The sequence below is a fragment of the Gavia stellata genome, chromosome 2 (genome assembly GCF_030936135.1).
Source record: "Gavia stellata isolate bGavSte3 chromosome 2, bGavSte3.hap2, whole genome shotgun sequence".
Lineage (NCBI taxonomy): Eukaryota > Metazoa > Chordata > Aves > Gaviiformes > Gaviidae > Gavia > Gavia stellata.
In genome coordinates this window covers 13,015,167-13,039,994 of record NC_082595.1, presented here as the reverse complement: position 1 = coordinate 13,039,994, position 24,828 = coordinate 13,015,167, and the positions used below count along the sequence as shown (strand labels likewise).

Below are 24,828 nucleotides of genomic sequence, written 5' to 3'. Positions count from 1 at the left end.
TTAAGGGGCTTTCAGTTTAGTTGTCAAAGGTATACCTGCAGTTTTTAATGATCATATTGAACAATGTTATGAAAAAGGAGTTATGCTTAGGGTAAAGAATGACCTCTAGGTAGCTCAACTTCTAGAGGTAAGGTGAGAATTAATAAGAGGAGGTGTTTTTAGTGTAACTGTAATGAGAAGATATCACATAGTAAGCAGGAAAGCTAAATGAAAGGCAAAAATCTGGAAAAATGAAAAGAAGAAAAGAAGGAGGTATAAAAACAATAAAATAAAAAGCCCCAAATAAGCACATTTAGTAATACAAGGGATAAAAAGAATTGTGAACAACCTTTGTTTCTTCCTTGAGCCACATTCTTCACTCAGAAAGACAAATTCATGTCCAATTTTGACCCATTATGCAGTAGCAAGATACAAATCTAGGCTTTTTTTCAAGAATATGTATCTATTTTACATGTAACAAGAGGCCTTGTAATTAATAAGTTGCTAATAGAGTGAAAATGTTACACATTTCCTCAGTTTTCAGTACTGCTGTGGAGAATGGATACCAGATTATCCCAGCAAAAACAGACCAACTAGGAAAGCTTGTATTTTCAGGTGGCATGAACTTTACTGACTTACTCTCTATTTAGATATGCATACGTATTTGCATATATACATACATATATATATGCGTGTGTGCACACCCATACACACCCCAGTACTTCCTTACTCAGGCCTTGATTTTTCCAGGAGACACTTAGGAAGAGATCAGATTTGCCCAGAATGCAAAGCTCACTCAGCATTTAGGAAAAACAACATTCCAGCAAAAAGACTGTACAATACTGTATTGCCAAACTGTCCTGTGAAATGGGCATGGCCCGTAACTCAGTGAGAAAACAGTTGACAGTTTTCTGGATAAAAGTTCAGGGTATAATATAAGCACAGCAGTAGAATCAATAATTACTGCCACTTGTATTAATCACAGTTACATCAGATGATTTATGGATGACTGAAGCACCCAGACATTTTTCAAAAAAGAGTTTTGAAAAATAGGCCATAATTTATAGTGAAAGGTACTATTTAAATTCAGTCAGAAAAACACTTTTATTGACAGTGTGCAGCCTACTTCATTTCACCTTTCCCACAGCAAAACAATTCTTTTAATTCAAATTTAGTGTTCAGAATCTTTCCTCATGACTGTGATGCTCATCTATCAAACTGCATGTCCCCTTTCCCCTCCCCAGTCTCTCATTACCAGAAGGTTGCTTAGCCACGTGATTCATGGTCACAAGCAGAATAAGCCTCTGCCTCTGTTGTCCTTTCCCTCTTCTACATGTCCTGTACATGTGTTCAGTAATAGCTCCCTCAGTAGTTATAGGTATGATAACACTCCAAAGCTCAATGTTTCAAAAAGGATATTTCAATTTCAGCATTACCAGTGCCATATTACCAATGGCCTGTGTGATAATCCATCAGGATCTTAAGGTCTTAGATGGGTCTTTTTTGAAAAAAAGGAGAGATCACTTCCCCACTCAAGTCACTTTATGTTGTACAATGAGCAGTTACCCTTGCCTGATGTGCTCTGTAATGAGGGCTACTATAGCATTTTATACGGTCATTCAGTAACACCAAAGAAAATGACAGGAAAAGAGCATGGGGAAATGGAGTGCAAGCAGTATAAGTAGCCTGGCACTGTGGCCATCTAGGCAAGAGTTATAATTTATCCATGGTGATGTCTCTGGCACAAGGTGAACTTTTCACTCATGTTAAGAGCTCTCAGCATGAGCTCTTTTCCAGTTCATCTTCAGTTCTCTCTACTGTTTCAGTCCCTTGGCAGCACATTTGTTCTTTCTTACGTTCTTGAATTCTCAGGGGCATGTATTAATATTTCAGAACTGTTTTGGAAGTAATCCTGATTCAAAAAATTGATTAAGTTTTCTAATGTCAGAAAAGGTTTAGTTCAGGGTTTTAATATACTTTGGTGGTTTCTTCTTTCCTCTGTTTATTTTCCATTTTGCTAAAATTGCAGTGAATTACTATAAATACAATTATATTCATTATAGTTCTAACTTTTAATCAGGTTTCAGACAATTCCAGCTACACTAGCAATTCTATGAATTAATCTGTTTGGTTTCTAGATACGGCAAACAGAACCTCAAAAGCATATAGAAGCTTGGCAGAGAGTGGCAGAAAGTTGAAGTTGACTTTTTGAAGTACTGTTGTCCTCTATTATATAAAGCTAGGAAAAAACGTGCCCATTATTCCAGGTCAAAAGAGAGACCTGCTTACAGATCATAGCACAGTTCTGCCATGAAACATGAGGCTAGCTCTGAGCACCTCAGAGCCCCCCCCAAAGCTTCTCTGAAAACAGAGCTGTGGAAAGGTCACTGAAGATGGAATTATGGGTTCAGTGGTTCTGTCCTTATACATGCTTTGAATATAATCCTTTTACATACATGGTAGGAAGAGGAGCAGCTGTTGCTGGGCTTTGAGGATATCCACAGAAATAAAGCAGAACAGCTTCCAAATGGGCAATTATTCCCATATGAGAAATCTCCATTAAAAAAAATGAAAACACACACACACAAAACTGTGCCTGCGTATTTGGATCTTATTTGGAAAAGTGATATTTAATTTGACTGAATGTAATAGTGAAGACCTTGCTACATCTGAAATGAAGCTTTATATACAGTGTAATTAACGGATGTCTTAACCATAACATCCCAGCCCTACAAAGAGTAATTCCCGGGAGTAAAGAGTGCAATGGAATTCCATTGGGTTCACAGAATAGCTCTCTAAGTAGTTACAGACCTCTTAGATGGCTCGTCAAATGTGTGTTAGGTAATGAAAGTAATACATATTTAGTAACATTTTCAAAAGCAACAAAGGTTGGAAGTCTGTTATTTATTGTTAGGAAAAATCTGTAAATATTTGCAATTACACATTGCATGTATTTGTACATGTATCCTTTATATACAGAATATGAAGTACAGAATGTTTTGGAGTAGTTGCCTTAATGTTATTTTCCTATTCCTTCAGCTTTTTTACCAGGTTAAAGGAGATATGTGTTTGAAGATAATTGAAAGCGGGAAACAAAAAGACATTGTGATCCGAGAAGGGGAGGTAAAACAGGGTTGTTTTTCTGTTATTGTTGTGCATAGGTATGTTAAACAAATGTTTTATGAAGTATTTAAAAATCAGTTTATCCCTGCTGTGCAAAAGATGGCATCAGGATAAAAAAAGGAAAAAAATATCTTGAATGCAGAATAGCAAATTCCATGTAATTAACAGCAAACTACAATATACTGTGTTTAATATTTCATGATTTCAATAACAGATAAAAATATCTCTGGGCATTTGGGATACCCATTCAGATAGCCAGGAATACACTGAGAGGACTTCTTATTCCCCTGCATGGCATGGAGTCTGCCATGTGAATTCAAGTGGATCAGTCTTATTTACACATTGTCAAGTACATACTGCCTACCCACCAAAACAGACCATTAAGTGAACTGCCTAGAACTTAGGAAGTTAAGAGATTCAGCTATTTTCAGCCTTCTTTAGTCCTCACAGCTAGCCTTTGCAACCATCACAATATGAGAACAGTTTTAAAAGAGCAATTTATGGATAAAATGTATCCAGCTGCACTCAGTGTTTTTCCTTATAGTAGCGGGCTTGCTAAAGCATAGATTGCAGTGCTCTTAATGAGAGCGTGACTAGATATTTTACTTGGTATTACTACAAGTTATTAGATGTGCTACAACTGCCACTCATTATTATTGTCACAAGCTTGAACTGCACTCAGTCTTTGAAAGGATTATTAGATCTAGCGGGGCCAGCCTTTAAAATGGAAGACACATATTAGACCCAATAGCTTGATGTCATTAAAAGTATTACGACATTTTCAATGAAGAAACAGATCTATGTTTTCAAACCTATAGACGGTAAGATTCTGGTAATACACTTTACACTGGAGAAGTACATCCAGCTGAAATCTTGGCATGTACCAGAAGCATTAATGAAAAGGAGCACACAATATACTTAGTGGAAAGACTGACACTAGTCCTGGTGAGGCACTATCATTAGCTCTGCTTTGCAGACAGAGAAATTGGTGTGGCTTGCCCAACCTTCGCTAAGAGATCTGTAGCGCTGAAGAACAGTACAGGCTTACCACCTTCCTACATAGTCGGATAGCTTCTAGAAAAAGCTTTATTCTCAAACTTCTGTAATAGACTCCTCCCAAACAAGTGTGGCCTATTCACTTTGTCACTTGCATGAGTAAGCAGCCCCTTATATTTGTTAATTATTTCTGGAGAGAATAACCTCATCATGCAATCACAGGTGCTCACTGTGTTGGAGGGATACATGTGGTTGATCAGTTTAGACATTTTCTTGAGCTGACAAACTTGCTTTTTATTTCCATTTCTGCTACTCAGAAATTGCAGTAAATTTATAAATTCCTGATGAGTAACTGGTCAGATTTTCATTTCAATTGTGTCTAGCAATGATGATCAAAACCGGGAGAAGAGCACCTGACTGCCATAAAGGCAGTGCTGATTGCAGAGTCAATTGTCATCATTCACTGAGAAAGCAAGAAACAGTATCTGCTGGGCTGTTGGTACCAAAGCAGCTGCAGCTGCAAATGAGCAACACAGGATCAAAAAAGAGTAGGGGAAAAGTGGGGCAAGGAACAGAGGATTTTGCAGGTTGGGGGTCAGGGAAAGGACAACACAAAGAAGAAAGACTTCCTGACACTGATGCTTTCCCATTTTTTTGAACAGATGTTCCTCCTACCTGCTAGGATACCTCATTCTCCTCAGAGATACGCAGACACTGTGGGTCTTGTGATTGAGAGGGAAAGATTAAAGACAGAAATTGATGGTCTCAGGTGAAGTATAAACTGTTGGCTAATCTCTTAGGATTCGTAATATAAACTGATTTCTCATGTCAACTTAATACTGTATTTTACTTTCCTGATAATTTATCAGATTCACCCTGGCAATTTTGTACTAATTTTATCCACACATCTATTTATCTATAGACACATAAACAGAGATCTCATTTAGCATTTGATTTAGTTAAACAAGGAACATGTTGAAATGTCTTAAATGCATGTTGTGGTTACAGCTATCTACTTATGTGTTGCCTACTACTATCACGTTAAGTTTTAAAAAATTCTCAGCTCTGTAACAACACAAATCAAAAAAGATTTTTTTTATCAATTGTGGCAAGCAGAACATTAATTCCTTTGTAAGCACTGAAAGCAAAAAGATGAAGAAGAGCTTTTTTGGCAAGTGTGTGGGAAGCTGGAGACAAAAGTCCATTTTCTTAACACTAGCCCCTCTACATTGTACACACCTCTGCCTAGCTTTTATTGCCTTGTGAGAACAACATCTTCAAAGAAATGAAAGCTTTACTTTGTATTCTAGTGGGAGCAGGACTAAGCCTTGTCCTGTGGTCATACAGAATTCATAAGTATAAGGCAGCAAGACACAGCAGTAACATTGGCCGAGTTAGAAAAGCTGTTTTGATATTAACCAGATACAACTGAACAAAGAGAGTTTATAGCTATTCATGTAATTTATAAAGATTTAAAACTGTCCTAATATCTGTAATGTACTGTTTCTGTCTTTTTGCCTACAGTTTTGATTGTTGCATGGGTGGTGTCACAGCAGGAAGACTGCTAATATGTGGAGCTAGAAAGATACAGTTTTTCATTCAAACAAAAAAGGCTAAAGAAGTAAGAAACTAAGAAAGGGACCATTCAAAAAACCCACCTGATTGGATTCCAATCTAAAGACAAATCCAGTTCATTTAAAACATCATTCATCTATGCACTTGTCCCTTTTTTTCCTTTCATTGCAGGTCTGTGGATCGTGAGCACTAACATTATTAAAAAGATATTTTGAGCTAGAAACAATTGGCCAGTGATTCAGATACAAATGTTTATTTGTAATAAAGGAACATAAATATCTTTAGGTAACTTTAGATAAAATCTCTACCTTGTACATGAAGTCTGTGAATGGTATGAGTTAGAGAGATGCCGAATGCCTTTTTAGGGATCCCAGGTAGATCTAGAGATCTGCACTCCAATATAGTCATGCTCTTGTGGAGAAATTAAATTAAAAGCTACCATATGGTTTGCAGGTGGAAAAAATAATTAGATTAACAAAGCACACTCTTAATTGAAAATATCTAATCAAGTGCCTGAAAATAAATCACTTAGGGGTTTTTAGTGTCCTTGTTTTCACACTGACATTATGAACAAAGACACCTGAAGTTTTGGAAATGAACAATCATGTCATACTTTTGAACCTACATTGTCTCTCTGTGTGCTCCTGGGAGACATGGGGATTTACAACCAGAACCTCTAATCTTCTCAAACTTTTCGCACTCCCAGCCACCTGCAGCAAAGACTGTACAAAGAGGAAGTCATAATAAAACTTTCAAGTATGCTGACTCAATGTCTAATATTACGTTACTGTTCCATTATTTATCATGCCTACAAGCCACAGTCATAAATCAGAGCCCCCAGCATGCTGATTATTGTACAAGTGAAGATTAAGTAGTCTGCCCCAGTGTGTCAGCCTAAGTAATGATTATATGCTTTGTACTATAAGAAAAATGCACTAGCTAATCTTAATCCTATGACAAACAAGTACAGAAACAACTAAGTTTTATATTAGTTGTGTGGTTGGATTCTTTAACACCCAGTAAGGTGCAAAGTCCTTCCCAGCTGCAAAGCCTTTTCCCACCTGAGACATTTTAACATCTCTCTTCTCTGTAGATTATCTGTGTTCAAAAATTGTGCTTGTAGCACAGCTTTTTGCATGTTAGAGGCATTAATAACATTACGGTCTTGTTTTTGCAAAAGTTGAGGAGCCAGGGAGCTCTTAGTAAGTTTCTGGGCAATATGTATATAGATACATAAGACAGACATGAATACACAAATATGTACAGTATGATTATATAAGCCTTGTTTCCCTCTTCAAACACACATTCCAGTGACTTTAACCCAAAGGACACATAGGACCTATTTACAATCAGTCGCAATATGAGTGACTGTACTGGAGCATCACTCCCTTGCCAGCCCATGCAGTCTTTTTTAAATCTGTAGGTACATTCTTTATTTGCCATTCCATAGATTACAGCAGCCTTGACCTGTTGATCTCAGCACAATTAATTTATTTGTTAACACATAAAGTAATGCAAGTAAAGCACTAAGTTCCTTTTCAGAGGGGTGAGCTAAACAACACTTCCCAAATTTACACAGCTGACAACCATTTATTTTTTGCAAACAAGTCCATAAGCCACCTTGTTTTCTTATCAGTCCATGCATGGGCAATAAGCAAGATGACTCTCTTAAATATGAGCATTTATCTCATAGCTGCATGGAAGCAGTTACTGGAAATGGTATTTGGGGCCAGTTATTTTTGCAGTAACTACATCCAAAGTGAGAGTTATTGGTCCCAAGGGACTATGGCTCCAATCATTTCCAGGAATAAATATGGAAAGTTTGCTAAAAGAATTTGGTGACTTCTCTGTGGTTGATCAGCAGACCTGCAAGGCCCTCCATAGAAGTTTGAGCACCCCACCCACCAAGTCAGCTAACCAGGGAAACAGAAAGCTTTCCTAAAAAAAAAAAAAATCATTCTTTAGAATAAAGTACACCAGGCTTGAGAATAACACACTCTTACACAACATCAAGTAGCTGTTTTCTTGAAAAGACTGAAACTGCCTGATCTGTTAGGTAATAAAAGGATTGACTAATGTTTTTACTTTGTCAGATACTATGTTGGAGAATCAACTAATGTCCTCTTTGAAAAATGGTTTCACTGTGAAGATCTCGGCACTCAACTTATACCAATAATTCAAGAGTAAGCTTTTTTCTGTGTAAATTTTAAAAGAATGGTTAAAACGACCTAATAGATCTTCATCAGTCTGTGATTTACATAGTTAATTTTCTATTTATGCTGCATTTTACATAGACTTGGTAATTGGTGTTTTACAAATTTTTAATCATAACTTGTATACCCCAAAAACTCATTAAATCAGATTTAAAAAATTATCAAAAACAAGTGTTCCCCACACCTATCTGGAACACACTTTTTGAACAAGTAAAAGGACACTGCTGTTACGTGCAAAAAGAATTGAATTAAAAATTAACACTGAATTAATGCTAGGTTAACTAGGTAAAACACTAAATTGCCTTAGGGCTTCTTTCACTCTTGCTTTAATCTAAGTACTTTTAATCGATATTATTCATGAAAAATCAGGACTGGCAAATTTGGTAGAGAGCTGCTTTCTAAGAAATGTGTAAATGTCATCAATTAACTAATCAATTTGTTAAACGGTTGCTAAAGGTGAACAAGAAAATTGTTTAGTGACATGAATTTTGGAGGACTTTCAGACAAACCCTCTGTCAATAAAATAATTATAGCCCTGCTGAATACATGTGATAGTAGCTGAGGATCTGGCATATCCATTCTCAGCACAAAGCTTAATGGCTACTATTACTGCCTAGTCTTCGTTAACCTACAGAACATGAACGTGACTTTTTACTGGTGTTTAAATGTTTATTATTCCAGGTTTTTCAATTCAAGACAATATCAAACTGGAAAACCAAATCCAGGTAATGCAAATTAATTTCAGAATTACAACAATTATTGTACCTGATTGAACAGCAATGATTCTCTCCACATAAAATGACTAAGTTTCTGTTTTTCTTTCTGATTATGTAAATTAAAGTTACTTTGGAGTAATGAAAGGAATTATTTCCCAACCACAAATAAAATCCATATACATGATTGCCAACAGCATCTTGGGTGTTCATGTGATGCCATCATAACGACCTATCAGGTAACTGTACAGTGTGAAATCTCAATATCTCTACCCTTGCATGCCATTCAAGTCTTATATAACAAAATTTAATTTCTGACTGTTCAGAATGAGATTTTTATGAGTTCAGTCTACGCACTCTATACCTACTTGTACTCCTTTACCTATAACTATACACTGTGATCTATCCTTGGGAAATAAGAACACCTAGAGAAAGACAGGTACTTTTAGTTCACGTAGGGTCTGATCCATTAAACATTTTATTTCCATGCTTTCTTGCCCTATTTTTTATTTTGCCTCTGTTTGTGGATAGTGTTTGCAGTGTCCACACTGGAGCAGATACTTCACTCTGAACTCCACTCTTGAGTCTGTTGGACAGAGACATAGGACACAGAGAGAGTAACTGTTAAAGAAAACTAATTTATTAGTATCTTTAGGAATCAGATCTCTCAAACGTGATGGATGCTTTCTGTATGGCAACTGAAGTCTCTATTGCAAGGATACTTGCAATGGCACCTTCAGTGGGAAACACATTTTGCTAAAATCTCACAATCCTGTTGACCCACAGCTCTACATGAACATACAGCATGTACCTCATCCATTGCTATTGGTTAACATAAACTATGCACAAAATACCACCCACCTGTCTTAACTATGTAGAAAAGACTACATTATGTGATCATTTCTGCACCTGCAGGAACAGTTTCTATGGACCATTTGCAAGTGTTTTCGTTAGGTGCAACCTGGTCAGTTTTGCTGCAGGAAGTACCTGGAGAGTCTCCATGACATTGCCAGGTTCTTAATTGACACACAAAAAAGTACAAATCAGCATAAGCACAGCAGTAGCTGCCTGTGGGACCTCCAGGACAGCCTGAGACTCCCACCTGGAGTTCCTGCACCAGTTAGCCAAATGCTGTTGTGAAGGCCACCCGTTCAGTCAATCCCATTGCTCAACTAGGTTTATTGTTTCAAAGCAGTCTATTGTCTCATCTGTGCAGGTGAATGACTGGGGGACGTGCTGCACAAAGCAGAAAATTTATGGCTCAGGTGCACTGCATGTGCACACCCATAACATCCCAGCTATGCTACTCTTACAACTACATGACAAACTTTAATGTCATCTTTCAGTCACACCCATAACTTAAATTCCATATTTCTTGCCACAAGTTAAAGATAAATTTTAGTTCCCCTTTCTAAGAAGTTTTTGGAACCAGTTGTCCTTAATCTCCATATTGATTTTTATGAATTACTCTATTAGAGACAAAAGTTCTAGCGAAACATTATTTCTACATCTATCCCATTTCTCAGCTTGATAATCACCATAAAAATGTCAGTGCCTGCTGTCTCAATCCATAATGGAACAAAGTTGTTACTCACATCCTAAAAGCAGGGAAAGATTTTTTTTTGTCATGAACATCACTTTTCTTGAAAATAGTTGACTAAATCATTGTCCCCAAAATGAAGAGTTCATAGAAGAGTCCTATGTATGGGATAGCAACCTTACAAGCCCTTGCAATTAGGAAATGGTAAGCCAGTCAGAAACACTGCCTGAAAGACTTGGCAGCTGAATCAGCTTTTGGAATTGGCTCTTTGACTGACTAGGAAATGTACTTCTCAGAAAAAGGCTCTGTGTTTCTTACAAACAAAATGTTGTCATCTCCAAGATCTTACTTTTCTTTATATGCACCATCAAAATGTGTTTATTTGAATTTGAGAATGTCACTTGTGTGACATATTTGGGTGTTGTTGGTTTGTTTTTTGTTGCTTTTGGGGTTTTTTTGCGGGGGTGGGGGGAGAGGGGGGCTAGGTAGTGCAGGTACTGTCTCTCACTGTGTGTTCATACAGTGTTGAGCAGAGGAAATATAATTTCAGATGAAGCCTCTAGATGCTGCTGTAATAAAAACAATACCATCTCACACATACTATCCTTGTTCAATACAGTGATTTCCAATAAGCATCCCTCACCAGTCTGAGCTAAGAGCAAATTAGTTATATCAGTGCAGAAAAAAAGAACATTAAATATTTATATTGTTAATATTTTTGCAGAAGATTAGAGCTAAAGAACAAACCTGACAATCAATCAGAAGCTATGATACTTTTTTCTTTTAAACACAGAACACTGAGAAATTGTTATTGATAAATCTAGTACAGAAGCTCTTTCCTTGTAATTTATTCAAAAGCTGTAAAAAGGCCAAAAGGCATGAGAGACTTCCATTAAAGCTGAAAAAAGGTTTTTTTCAAGACAAAAAAAATATCAAGTAAACGTGGTTATTTTGCTCAGAGCTCAATACATATTTTTCCCCCTGAATGTATTCTCCTCCTGGATTAGCCACTAAGTCAAGACAACAAATACTTGACATGCTCTTGGCTTAACTCTTGCTATAAGCAAAAAGCAGTCAACAAGGTACAATGGCAGGCTTTCAGCCTGGGGAACAGCTCCATTTTTCCAATTTTCAGTTCTCATGGACAATAAGAAGTTCAAAGTCTCAGTGATGTCTTATACATGAGGAAAATACCCCAGATGTTTAGCTACAGAAGTTTTAGCTAGCAGTTCCTGTAACTGTCAGCAAGACTTGTGTTAAAAAAAAAAAAAAGAATCAAACAAAGTTTGACTGAGATGAGTAAGCTGGTAATATGTTCCTTCTGGAGCCATACCCAACTGATAGAGAAATAATGCTCTGGATTTATTCCCTCAGCAGCTCTTTTTTTTTTTTTTCCCCCTTAAAAAATTCAACAACCAGCATGACACTTGTCACATATAACAAGCTACCACCAGGTTCTCATGACATTTCACTGAAGACATTTTAACAAGATTTGAGCTGGCCTATGCAGAGGACTGGGTTTCAGCCTCTTCTTTCAGTTTCTCTTCTGAAAATCCAGAATCCTCTTAGTTTAAAAGTGCCAGCTGAAGCGCTCTCAGGTTCATCTCTGCATAAGCCTGAACTGGTGCCTTCCCTTTTTAGAGAGAAATGGAATAAAATTGAAGAAAAACATCTTGAAAGAAACCCTTGATTGCAGCTCACTCATAGAGGAAAGCTATAAATGGAATCAATCAAGCTCCAATTGCTTTAAAAAACCCACCACACACAAAAAAACCCTAAGTCCAGAATTGTTCTTGATTTATTTATGGTTTCTGGCTCAGCCAACAGTAGGGCAAGTCCCTCTGAAAGCAGGGTACTCAGAATATATGAAAAGACAGCAGTAGCTATTAAAAGGATACATTTTTATAAGAGGGACTCAAGTACCATCAGGTGAAATACAATCAGAAACATGCTGCATGCAATCCTTACTTGAGGCATCTTCCCTGGAACTGTTTTATACTGAATTACTAACCTCTTTTGTTACCACATGTAGAGATAAAGCCTGAGAAAACTCTCCCCTCCTTTTATCAATAAGGGTGAATATATTCAGGATATAGTCTAAACATGGAACACTCAAAATAGGTTGGTTTGGTTTACTTTACACAATTTTTGACATGAGGAATCACAGTTATCAAAACAATTCTTGCAACTTTCAGCTGAATCAGACTGGAAGCAAGAGTCTCTCAAGGGTTCTATTTCATCCCAATTTTATAGTCAAGAGGACAAGAGACAGTGCAGACAGACAAACCCCAGTTCTAATAAACAGTGATGGCTGAATATTGTTCACAAAAGTATCCAGAAGTTCAAAAGTTTATCCTGCCATACTCACTGAAATAATCCAAGCTTCTTTTATGAGAGATTTGATAGGAAAAAGTGCAATAAAAGACTTTTCCCAAGTTAGGCTTGTTTAAAAATGATCTTTAAGATTAATGGCATAGGTAGAATGTCAGGTTTTTGTTTATCCAAATTTTTTAATCTACTTCTAATTATCAGTGAAGTTTTAATTCCCATAAAAGCTTTATTGTCAGTGGACATACAGATACATAATAAAAAACCACTCCTGTAGTGACTTCACTAGCAAAACTTTCATTGATTCTAGGTGTATCTAGGGTAATTTACAGTCTGGACTTAAAATCTGGTTAGTATTGTTAGAATACAGCACAGTTCTATGCTTGTGATTCAGAGCAGACAAAACCTAAGGACTTGAATGAGTATGAAAAATTCAGCATTTTCTTCAGACAGTTGGAGTAGGAATACCATACAGCCTAGGGCATGGTCTATAAACAAATGTTTTCTGGTTTCAGTAGTGCTATTAAACAAGTTATAAGGGTGAGCTCAGAGCTATAAAAATCAGCTCCTGTACTGTCATCCTCTGTAGCTAATCCAGGGCAACCTCTGTAGACAGTATTTGCTGTTCAGTCTTGTTTCACTGGTGTATAAAAACAAGCAGATCAAAAGAGAAGAGTGTTAATAACTGAAAATAAGAAAAATGTAAAGAACAAAGATAACTGGCTAGTGGGCAATATTAATTCAATTAAAACTACCTTAGAAAAATAAAAACAAGGGGAGGAAGAAATTCTGTCTTCATTTACACTGGAGCCATAGGGCCATTCTTTTGAACTTAAAATAACTGTATAAGTATTTGTGCCTTTCTGTTGTAGGTACATTAAAACAATTCTGAGGGTACTGTCACTGTGGGTTTTTTAATGATGATTTTGGAAATAAGTTTTATTTGCTATGAAGCTGTTTAGACAACTGAATGTTTGATACTTTTTTCTCTCATCTTTTAAGGACTTCCAGCATATCTAGACAGATTGGTCCTTCTCTTCTATAACATGTTACTTCTTTCTGCTTTGAGTTCTTGTATTAAAATAAACAGCATATGAGCATTTAGATATTAACGAGGGTTCCTCTAGGGAATTTATTTTGCGAACAGCCACCAGGAGGTCTCCAGGACAGGACAGTATTCAAACCGATACAGAGAGTCAATCATTTTAAACCGTCTAGACCCACCATAGTTGTACAATTCTCTGAGACACTGTCTCTATAACTTTTATCAACAACTTGAATCTACTCCTTTTTCATATCATCCTCATTGTCTCTATTCTGGCAAAGATGACCACATAAATACACTGTTCATCTTTATCCCATCATACCTAAATCCTTTAAGTAACTTCTAAGTCATGTTCATATCTCTCCTGAAGCTCACCTGAACTGCAAAGGGTACATAGGTGGAAGAAGGGAATAATCTAATATACACCTCCAATCCTGTATAACCATGCAACCTCTCACTGGCTTCATCCATCTCCCCTCCCTTCATATTTAACAACTTTCCACACCACACCAGTCCCCAGTGAGTATATAGCCAGTACTGGAGATGAAGAGGTCAGACAAACCGATCTAAGTCAGCAACATTTAATACACAAATAAAGTAGAATTACAGAGTCTGGAGTATGGCTGCAATAATTTGCCATATGAAAACTTCTACTAAACTTTTTAATCCCAAACTACAACATATCATCCAAAACCCAGGACTGACAGCTGCACATTCTCTGGAGCCAGGAATGCTCCAAGTAGTTCATTAGGTTCCCAGAGCCCAGAACTGCTGATGACAACAGTCACCAAACAAAAAACAAGAAAAGTCTCCTGGAAGAAGTCTGCTCTCCCACAATATTCTCAGCTGAGTCTCCTCAAAGAGAGGCAGAACAAACTGTAATCTCCAGGAGCTCTCCTAATGCTTCACCATGGGAACCAAGTCACTACTGAACTTTAGTACATAATGTATATAATAAACCTATCAGGGAAATTGGAAGAAATGCCCTATAAAGTTGTTTTCGTTTCTTTTCAGACTTTAGTGAAAAAAAAAATCTAATAATTTTAAGAGCTGTAAAGCTCAGAGCAGTTTCACAGCAGGTATGTCTTCTCTAATAAGGTAGCTTCTTTCTTTCTTACGCTCTTAAATGCTCCCCAGACAGCAACATCTGAAACAGAAAACTCACTAATGGAGTCAGTCTGACATTTTCACTAGTGTTTCTAAAGCTATTTAGTAGTAATAGCTCACATAAGCCGTACAAATCTTTGTCTCACAAATGTAGTGAGGTCTCAGCACTTGTTATAATGAAATATCCCATTCCTCTTCTATGGAAGCAGAAGTTACGCATAAAGACAATTAATGAAATGCCCACAGTCATAGAAAAGGCAGATTCAGAAACAAAAGTTAAGATTCCTGATTTTAGGATTGGAACAGTGGTCAGTATTTCTCAATACAATTTATCATTCTTAATTACAATGACCTAGCTATATCATGAAGAGTTTTTAAATAGAATTATGGCCTAGATCTTGCAATTTTGTTGTTTTAATTTATTCCCTTCCTTCTGGCTGGTGATACCTCCTTTTGAAGAGGTTATATTTCTTTATTACAAAAATATTTTTCAAACCTTTCCTCAAACTTCTTTGTTTCAATTAGGAAAAAAAAGAATTGTTGCTTAGTTTCCAGCACAGATTTAACAACACAAATTAAAATGGGCCTAGAAATAATTACAGGGACAAGTCATAAATTAGCAGTCATGCCAATTCTCAGGGCATGCTACAAAACCAAATACAGTTAGACAGGGAAATGTATGATTACACCAAGTGAGTGCTGAATTTTCAGCTAAATGTTTCTGCATCTATAGTCAACAACAGTGACATGAACCAACTACCCCAAAGTAATCGGTCACTGTTAGTGCTTTCACTCTGGATTTTTATATGGAATGAGCTAACTACTTGTTTTTTTCAAACTCAGATGCCTGAAATTACATCCCTCAGTCCACAGGTTTTATTTGCAGAAGTATTAAACTCCTACTAGTCTCATTGACATTTCTGTTAACATTGAGAATAAAGCAGACCTTTCATAGGAACTAGGTAGGCACATATGGGAAAAACATCACAGGCTATATACGATTGCTGGCATTGGCAATTAAACATGAAATGCTGCAAAACAGTCACATCAGAACTATTCATTATCATATAGTATTTAAGAGATGGAAAGGATGATTAGAAAGTTGTCAGAAATGAATGAATACATAATTCTAAAATAACTTATGAGCTCCTTATCCCTAGTCTGGACCAGTTTACGTTCAGTTAAAGGATAACAAAACAAAGAGGATCTAACTGCTCCATTTTGGATAAGGATGTCTTTTGCTTTTACAGAGAGACACACCATTGGTAAGGGACTTTCTCACATCCTTGTGTGGAGATGAGGCCACAGCATGCAGGGACAGACTGTTTCTGAGGCAGCACAGTGACTTAGGATGGAGGTTCTTTCATAATTACTAAGAACATATAAGGTGATTTAAAGATTTGAAGATTGTTCCATCTAGAATGTGCTGCCTAGAAGTGAAGAATAGCATGTCACTAAAAAATAGAGTTTTTCATAAAGTGAACATGTAATCAGTTTGATAGTTGACACTATTTCGATAGATTGTATTTCATGTGCTTTATTGCTCTTTTCCTTTGCAACAAATTGAAGAAACAAGATTTACAAGAGAGCTATGGGAAGAGCTTGGGGACAGTAGGGCTCAAGAAACACTCAGGGAGAATGAGATGATCTGATTTCTTGACAAGAAAGCTTAGGCATGTCACTGGTGTAGGGAAAGGGGAACTTCCATGTAACATACAAGTTTGGGGTAAGCAAATAAACCCACATATACCTGGTAGGCCAGCGGCAGCCCTCTTTTACCTCTCCTCTTTATTGTGATAAGAAGTACAGTACTCCCAGCAAGTTCAAACTCTTCCTTAGATGGTCTCTGTTGAGGCTGTAACTACCTGTACATTCACTGGCTGTTTTCTTGCAAGCTGTTCTCTCCATTTTTGCGCAGCTTCATATTCTCAATCTCAGTACGGTCTCTATTGTTCAACTGAAATCAATTTCCTCTAAAATCTGTAATTTCCTTTTTTAAATATTTACAAACTCATTCGGTAAACATGATGTATTTTTCAGCTTAACATGATATCATCACATTCTAATGTAAAGCTGAAAAGAGCTATAAGACCCATAGCTGTGATACACACATTGCTGTGATATGAAGATTTAATAGTAATGATCTATAAAAATGGACTTTACTATTGAACTATTTAAATGGATCTCCTTAACATGTAAGAAAATTATAGATTTGATGTTCCATTTATTGATGTATTACCTGGAGATACATACACAAGACTTAGCTGACTAGCTTAGAATTGACATCATCTTCCATTTTGCTGGCATATTTTTACCTTCACCATCATTAAACAGGTTGTCTCCTTGTCTCATAGTATTACTAGAACATAAGAACTCCAGAAACACACCAACTCACACTTCCTGAGACATGGTTGAAAGCTAATGTACAGTCTAAGCAGAAATATATGCAACAATATCTAAATATAAACCATTAGCCTGATAAGAAACACTCAGTTCCTTTGGAAGCACCAGGCTTCAACTCTGATATGTGTGGGTTCACAAAATATTGGATCCTCCTCATTGTAGCTCATTAGCTCAAGTTGTAGGGCACCTCTAGCTTTCAGCATCATACAAGGGATAAGTATCAGGGTTAAATGAGGACTCAGTCAAGCAGCCTGTTAATAATGTCAGACATATATCATGTACTTCGTCATCACAGTGCTCTCTTATTTGTTCTGCAGTAACAGGTAATCAAATCATCGTACTGGATCACACTAAAGGTTCATTTCATGCAGACTCAGTTTTCAAAGGCCATTACGCTATCACTTGGGCAAGCGTCATTAACATCAAAATTAGTAATAAGCTAAAACCCCATCACACACCAGGGTCCACTGACAAGACAAGTGTCAAAAGACAGCTCTTGTCCTGAAGAACTTAAAGTCTAAATAAAAAAGGTTCACCTTTACTTGAAAGTAAATGAAACTGTTAGAAAGTGCCTGTATATCACAAGCAAGAATGGACAGTGCTCCGTAGTAAGTGTAGGATGTATTACACTTTACATTGGCCCTAAGAATGCATAGGTCACTGTTTACTGTTGTCCTGTGCATGTTGTCCCTGTTGATCAGGACAGCTAGAGTAAGAGATCACTAGAAAGAGGAAAACTAGCAAAACTATATTTACAGGGAATAGGTGACAGAAGTTAAGCTACAAACTTAGAAGTTTATAGTTACTTTTCATTGTCAGAGTTGTGTTGCTTCTTGGTCAGAACACAAACAAGTACTTTGGCTTTTTTGTACCCTGAATTCCTTGCAACTCATGGGGAGCATCTGCTTGCTTAAAACATCACAGTGGCCGCCCTAGAGACTCAGCTTTTTGCTATCCATTCTCCAGCATATGAAGTCCGAACTTACTTGTTAGCTTGATGCTGGAATTTTTAACCTGTGGAGATGTATCCCCTTGAGCTGAGCAGGATACCCATGACTTCTCGGTATGTGTCTCTTACCCTACCGGGTGCTATATACCCTTTTTTTGGGGGAGAGTGGTGGGATGGTGTTTGTTTGTTTTGTTGTTTGTTTGTTGTTTTTTTAAAACTATTTCAACTAGGACATGCATTTTAGTAGAAAGCCCTACCAATGGGTAAATTTCTTGTATTCCAAAAGGCTTTTCTAAATACAAGAGTGACCTTTTTTATTCTGATAACAGGAAAAAACCTATCATCTTCATATTACTTTAGAAGGTAAAGATTGCTACTATTAATGAATAAAAATATTTAAAAAATCTATTGGAATACTAATTGCATGGAGTACCTTCTGGTAAATTGTCTTTCCTCTCCTCTGCTGTGTGAGAATATATATGTCATAATATTTTAGATCTTTCTTTTGTATCTTGCCCTAGCCAAAAAACAACTTTCCAATACAGGTATAGTTGAGCATATTCATAAATTAAGGTATTAAGTATTCCTAATTACCTCCAAAGCAAGTTTCATGAACCTGCAAAAATTAAGGGGGGGAAAAAAAAAAAAATCAGAGATATTGCAGTGTGAAAATATATCACCAATGACCTTAACACTATTTTTAGTGTTATCAAACAATAAAATACAGAATATTCAGACTAGATCTTGTTGATGTTTCCAGGCCCACATTAGAATAGATCTACTGTAAAGATTTTCCTTCTGGTGCTTCTTAATTTCTCTGGAGGAGTTTGCTTTTCAATAAAAGTATGTTAAGTATTTGAGTTAAATAATGTAAAAGTAGGATGCTTTTTTTTCAAAAAGCTTGAAGGCAAAAAGCTTTCAAACAGAAAATTCCTTCTTTTGCTGCAGATTTCTTCAGATTGCTTTCAGTATTTGCTGCAGATTTCTTCAGATTGCTTTCAGTATTTCCTGAAGGAGACATTGTTGAGAAAAATAATTTGCAGAAACACATTGACTTCTTCCATTTAATTTAATATAACAGAGAAGAAATTTGAATGGCAAAACCTGTTTCTACAATAAAAGGGTTAGCATCCCATCCAGATTGTCTGGAGATGGATGTAGATACTCGATGCTTATTATGATCCATTAAACAGCAGTAGCTTATTTAGTACACTGCTATCCCTTGGATGCACTGACCTTCTCACATATTATTCAAAGACTGCATACAAAATGGCCTTCCATGAAAAACTGAAATGATACATACAAAACACTGCAGAGCAGTGAAATACACCTTTAGTAAAGAACCAAGAACATTGCATAATGAATACTCTAAAAAGACCTACTCTATTACTAGTACCAAGACTAAGATTTGGCTGCAAGTTTATTACCTCAATGCATTTGGGAGACAGCCATCTAGTGAGTTTTTCCTGCCTCTAGTTGGCATTATTACTTGAAATTACTCTACGGGTGTTCCCCCATGGCATCTCAGAACAAACTACTTAGGATCAAGGCAATTGCACTGTCTCTGCATTTCACTGTGAGCTGGTACATAACTAAAGCTAATTTCATATACCAGCAATACACAGCACAAATCTTGAATTTCACCAGCTACACTGAAACTGCATTCAGTTCTCCAGCTATTTTAAATCAAATCAGTTATGAAGGAGAATTACTGGAAATTAAATCCAGCTACAACTCCAGGAACACCGCAAAAAAGGCATTTTATTAAATTTAGGGTTGTGACAACTGGTTTGCTCCACTGTGGTCAGTGTATTTAAAAACGCATAAAGGAGAAGAAACATAAAAGCCAGTACTAACTACGTGAAAGATGTAGAGTAAGCTAGTTCTATGGGCCTAATTCCACTTATATAGGCATATGTAAGGGGTGACTCAGCAAAGGCTCAGGGATGATACATTAGATTTTACCAGTGCAAAAGCTGGTCTGAAAGGGAACCAGCAAGAACTAGGTAGTCTATTGCTTACTGTTTGAACGCATTTTTAACAAGCGTAGACACACAGCAGTTCTGTAAACAGCTTCCAAGAAGCAGCTCCATAAAGATACACAAATAATACATGCATCTTACAACATGAAGTAAGAAGTCCTGATAATGACCATAATAGCACTGTTTGCTTTTACAATTGACTTTTGACTAGATAGTTTGTGTAAATTGAACCCTTCAAGCTGTAACCAGTAAAATGTTTGCAAAGATCAAGGGAAGCAAGTGTCACTGATAGCCCTCTGCCTTGCTTACAGATGAACTCCTGAAAGAAACACCTTTCCCACTAAATTCCACTTCTGTTATGGAGCCATTTTCCTTCCAAGGCTGGTTAAATGATCATCGTGGCGAAATAAAAGAGAAGAAATCCTTGAGTATGTTTGGAGATAACTTTGAAACAGAGGTAGGGAGGTCTAATTTCTCTGAAAGAGAGGGATATTTTTAAAGGTACAGATAATAGGTGCCTACTGTTCAGACTAAGTGAATCCAGGCCTGGAAACAATATATAGTCAGCAGAGAAAGTTACACACCCCTACAGAACAACTCAGTCTTAGCCTGCCCTGCCCTTCGGAAGTGCCTGTCTTTGTCCATTAATTTGACGAGCTTAGGGCAGGGTCTTCCTAGCTCAAATGCTTCCAGTGATGGAATCAACCTGAACCTTATTTCCATTAATTTCCTTTGGGATTAAAACAGCTCCCTCTCTCCACCCCTCTCCACACCACACACACACCCCCCCCCCCCCCCCCCCCCCCATATTTCCCAAATCAGAAACACCAGCATGATGCAAATACTATTCACAAGCCTGTTCAGCTTCCCTATATGTTTGAACAGCATTCTTGGTGCCAAGTCTAATCTGGATGTGTAAATACACTTTTTTTCCTCCCCTTCAATCTACATAAAGTGGAAACAAGGAAAACTGGGCGGCACCAGAGAGCCTGGGCTGTGCTAAAGCATTGCACTTCTCAGTTTAGTCAAACACAGTCTAGTTTGGGTGTATATGAAGCTGTCACCATTTGATATCTGTGCTGTATGCACAATAGCTTACAAAACATACTCTTTCCCTGGGTTACTTGGAGTCACACTCTGAAGAATCCAATACATTTGACAGCAAAGTGACAGAGAGTGTGGGACTGTCAGGAAGAACATAGAAAGGGCAGATAATGAGAAAAATAAGGTCTGGTCTACAGCTTTTTAGATGTTAGTAGAAGAATCTTTTCTACTTCAACAGGCTTTTGACAGGGCCCAGAGTTCATGAGGAGGAAGTGCCTGTTCCAAGAACAGAAGCAGGAAGGATATAGATGCAAAGCTGAGAGTGGGAGGAGGCAGAAGGAATAGATAAGTGAGGATGCAGAGGAGCATAAGGAATGGCAGGTGTGATCAGTTCCCTTTTTATCAGTAGGAATCAATATGAGAATACCAACATAATGTGAATTTTAATGTCTGTAAAAATAACGTCATCTTCTATGAACATTTTTCTGTAAAAATAGAATGTTTTAAATGCTGTAGGAAGATGAGTATGTACACTTCGGTCACTGGAATGAATCCATTACTTTTCTTCCCTTTTTTTTTTTTTTAAGGTTATAGCTTACGGTCCAGGAACAACTGAGAAGACTAAAAAGTATTCAGATATCTGGATATGGCAGCTGGTATGTGACAATTCACACTTGTTAACCGATGAGTTCATGTTTCAGTTCAGAGCAGACTGAACAGTAGTAAAGCCTTCTAGCACCAGCAACAGAAATTAAATTACTACCTTCCTTCTCATAGAAAAGATCATGAACAGTCACCACCCTTCAGCTTTAAACTATGATAAAAAATAACTGTAAACTACCGCCACGCTAAAATAGTCTTATCTTGTCTGTTGAGGACAGACATACTGGCATCCTTCATCAAGTCTTGGTGGGGATTTTAATACACCCTACCTAGGGTATAGCCTGTAAATACATCAGAATGCCTCTGAGTGATAAAAAAGCATCACCTATTACTTCTGCCTTGAAGCATTTGTCCTCATACTGAAGTCAAACTGGAATCATGTAGACTAAGCTAATAAAAAAATCTAACTGAGAACATGTTTATGCTAAAACACAGTGGTAGGTGATCCAGATGCCCTTCATTCAACTGGCTTCCAGGAAACACTTGCAGCCCAAGGGAAAAAAAAAAAAACAGAAAAGCTAGTTTTCATTTACACAAGTCACCTAGCTTGGGAGGCAAATATTTCTATCAGTTCCTGTTCTGTTGCAAATCACAGGGACTATCAAATACTAATTAAAGACATAATAATCTTGAAAGACATTTGTTTATGCTGCAGCTTACAACAGCCTATGCAATCAAGCCCTTGTTGCTGGCAAGAACCTGGCTCCTCTGCTTGACAAGATAATGACGAGTCCATTCCAGTGTGGATGGACTCCTATTAGCAATTTCTGTCAGCTCCCTGCTGACTTGTGAACTGCTTTTCAAGGCTTAAAAAGATACTAGGAATCAGAAAAGTATAAGAGGAGCTTGAAGTACTCCAGGAGGTTATCTTTGCAATTTCCAAAGCTGTACCAACTTGCAGGCTGCTAGGTTAGCTTGGTAGCAGCGTACCCCCAAGAGTCAGGCAACAGGTTGCTGCTTTACAATGGGGAGCAATGAAGCAAGTTTTTATTGATGCTAATAGTGTCAGACAAGGAAGATCAGCTGCATATTTGCTAGGCCTCATGAAACAGCAGGCTTGAAGTGCTCTTTCAGTGGGAAAGATTTCCATACTTACCTGCAGCATTTTCTTTTTGCTAGTGACAGGACATGGAAAATTAAAAGCTGTTTATCTGTTCTTTCCATTCAGGAGGGCACATCTACTGTTACTATGGATGGTAAAACCCTGACTCTATCTGCTGGTGACAGCCTGCTTGTGTGTGCCCAGTCTATGTAAGTAGAGATGAACAGTGGTTCAATGCATGATTTCCCAGCTTTTGACAAGATAAAATCTGTGTATTTGGTCCACACCAGGCTGAGCATCAGCTGGTGCAGAAACACAGAGTCTGTGAATGAAGGATTTGCAATAGCCTCCATTCCTCAGGGCAGAAGTGTCTTCAGGAGGAAACAAAGCCAGACATTCATTCTAGTTCACCTCTCACAATTAAAGGTGGGGAAAATAAAAAAGATAAGCACTACCAGAAAGAAAAAGCAGCATGCAAAAGACCATGCATAAAGGTAGATGGCATGAATACACCAATCGGCAATCACAACAGATCCTCTAAGCTTCAGACCAGGCTTAATCAACATCAATGCAGCAAGATTTGGGGTTCAGTCTAAGAACACAGCTTTCTTCCTGGAGTAGGATGCATATGGCTGTTTCATAATCGTGACACACATGATATATGTAAAGGAAAAAACAGTGAAAATAGTTTCCAGAGAGAATGGAAAGGGAAAGTACTTGCCAACTCTTGTGAAGAGTGCCATAAGCTGCTGAAGTGCCCACTGTGAAGATGAAGGATGATGTATACTCACTGGTAATGCAATGCAGCAGAGTATAGGCAGATGATAAAAATGGCTTTCTTTCCTACAGGAAAAATCTAGTAAGTGGTAGGGCTGATATTTGTACCTTTTGTACAGCACTGAAAACATTTGCTGAAAGAGCTGAAACCATCCAGCTATGCACAGAACTGTTCTCTGCACCTGTGATTCCAATACATAGTGACCTCCTCCCTTCACTATTACTTCCACCACTTCTGTGAAATCACTTGTCTTAAATTAATTCCCAGTCCTGCAGTCCAATCAATGAGCATGTGTTTTCAAATTCATGGCATGATGCACGTGCAGAGATCTGCCAGCACAATTCATACTGGATTAAGATGTTTATCAGATCTGTACAGCAGACACCTTTTATTGTGTGTATCACTGTTGCACACTGATTGATCTCTGGCCATCTCTGCAACTGGTACAGAAACAGCTAATACAAAAGTGATGATCACAACAAAAATACTATAGAATTCATAGATACTTATTTCATTAAAATAATACCTGTACTGAGGTGATTCTGTTCCAATCCTCATGTCACTGAGATCAGAATAGATGCCTTCCCCCTTGGTTCATCCATAAGTAGATATACCTTCTTCCCCACCATGTCGTGATGTTTGGCTTGCATTAGTGATGGTGAAGAGTAATTCCATGAAATATCACAAGATATGGAAAGAGAACAAGTGTAATCAGAAGAGGACCTGTGTGTCTTCCCCTGATTTTCAGTAGCATCAATGTTTTAGTTGTTGGTTTGAGTGTGTGGTTCCCCCCCCATACACATCGGATCATCTTTCTATTTTTCCAGGTACTACTGGAAGAGAACAGAAGAATGTGTTGCTCTCTGCATTGCTCAGGATCCAAAACGCAAGCAGCCTTATACCTAGATCCTGTGCCAGTTGACTTTGATGATAATTAAGTTTTAACCTACTTGCCTTATCTTAATGATCTTTTAGTTAGAATGCCTGGAAATTTAAATAGTCTAATACAATTATTACACTGAATTAAGTGGAGTCAAGTGCTGTTCCCAGTTAAAACTTTTTTCTCCACGTAGTTAAAGTTTCAGCAAAATCTACAATCAGTATTTTTTTTTAAAAAACAGAACAATAGTTCTTATCTGAAAGGAAATGAAAATAGAGCCAAGTAGAGGATTACTTATATAATAATATACATGGTACTATCTAGACTAAGTTAAAGTCTTTTCAAATGCAAGTTTCTGCCACAAGATGTAGAAAAGGAGATAGGACAGATACTGTTATGCCTACTTAGGTAACGGTCTTCATTTCTTTGTCTCAGTTTTGTCATTTGTAATAAATTGGGTATAACGTT

At 37.3% G+C, this 24,828-nt stretch overlaps 1 protein-coding gene across 1 annotated transcript in view; it reads left to right on the top strand.

The window, feature by feature from the left end:
• The window catches only part of HAAO (3-hydroxyanthranilate 3,4-dioxygenase), a 32,681-nt gene extending 8,295 nt beyond the window's left edge, over positions 1 to 24,386 (top strand). Inside the window, exons 3-10 of the mRNA XM_009807285.2 lie at positions 3,019 to 3,102; positions 4,761 to 4,867; positions 7,767 to 7,856; positions 8,568 to 8,611; positions 20,265 to 20,410; positions 21,585 to 21,653; positions 22,829 to 22,911; positions 24,308 to 24,386. Of these exons, the coding sequence (XP_009805587.1) occupies positions 3,019 to 3,102; positions 4,761 to 4,867; positions 7,767 to 7,856; positions 8,568 to 8,611; positions 20,265 to 20,410; positions 21,585 to 21,653; positions 22,829 to 22,911; positions 24,308 to 24,386 (702 nt within the window). The remainder of the gene's footprint in view (positions 1 to 3,018; positions 3,103 to 4,760; positions 4,868 to 7,766; positions 7,857 to 8,567; positions 8,612 to 20,264; positions 20,411 to 21,584; positions 21,654 to 22,828; positions 22,912 to 24,307) is intronic.
• Positions 24,387 to 24,828: the final 442 nt, after the last annotated feature.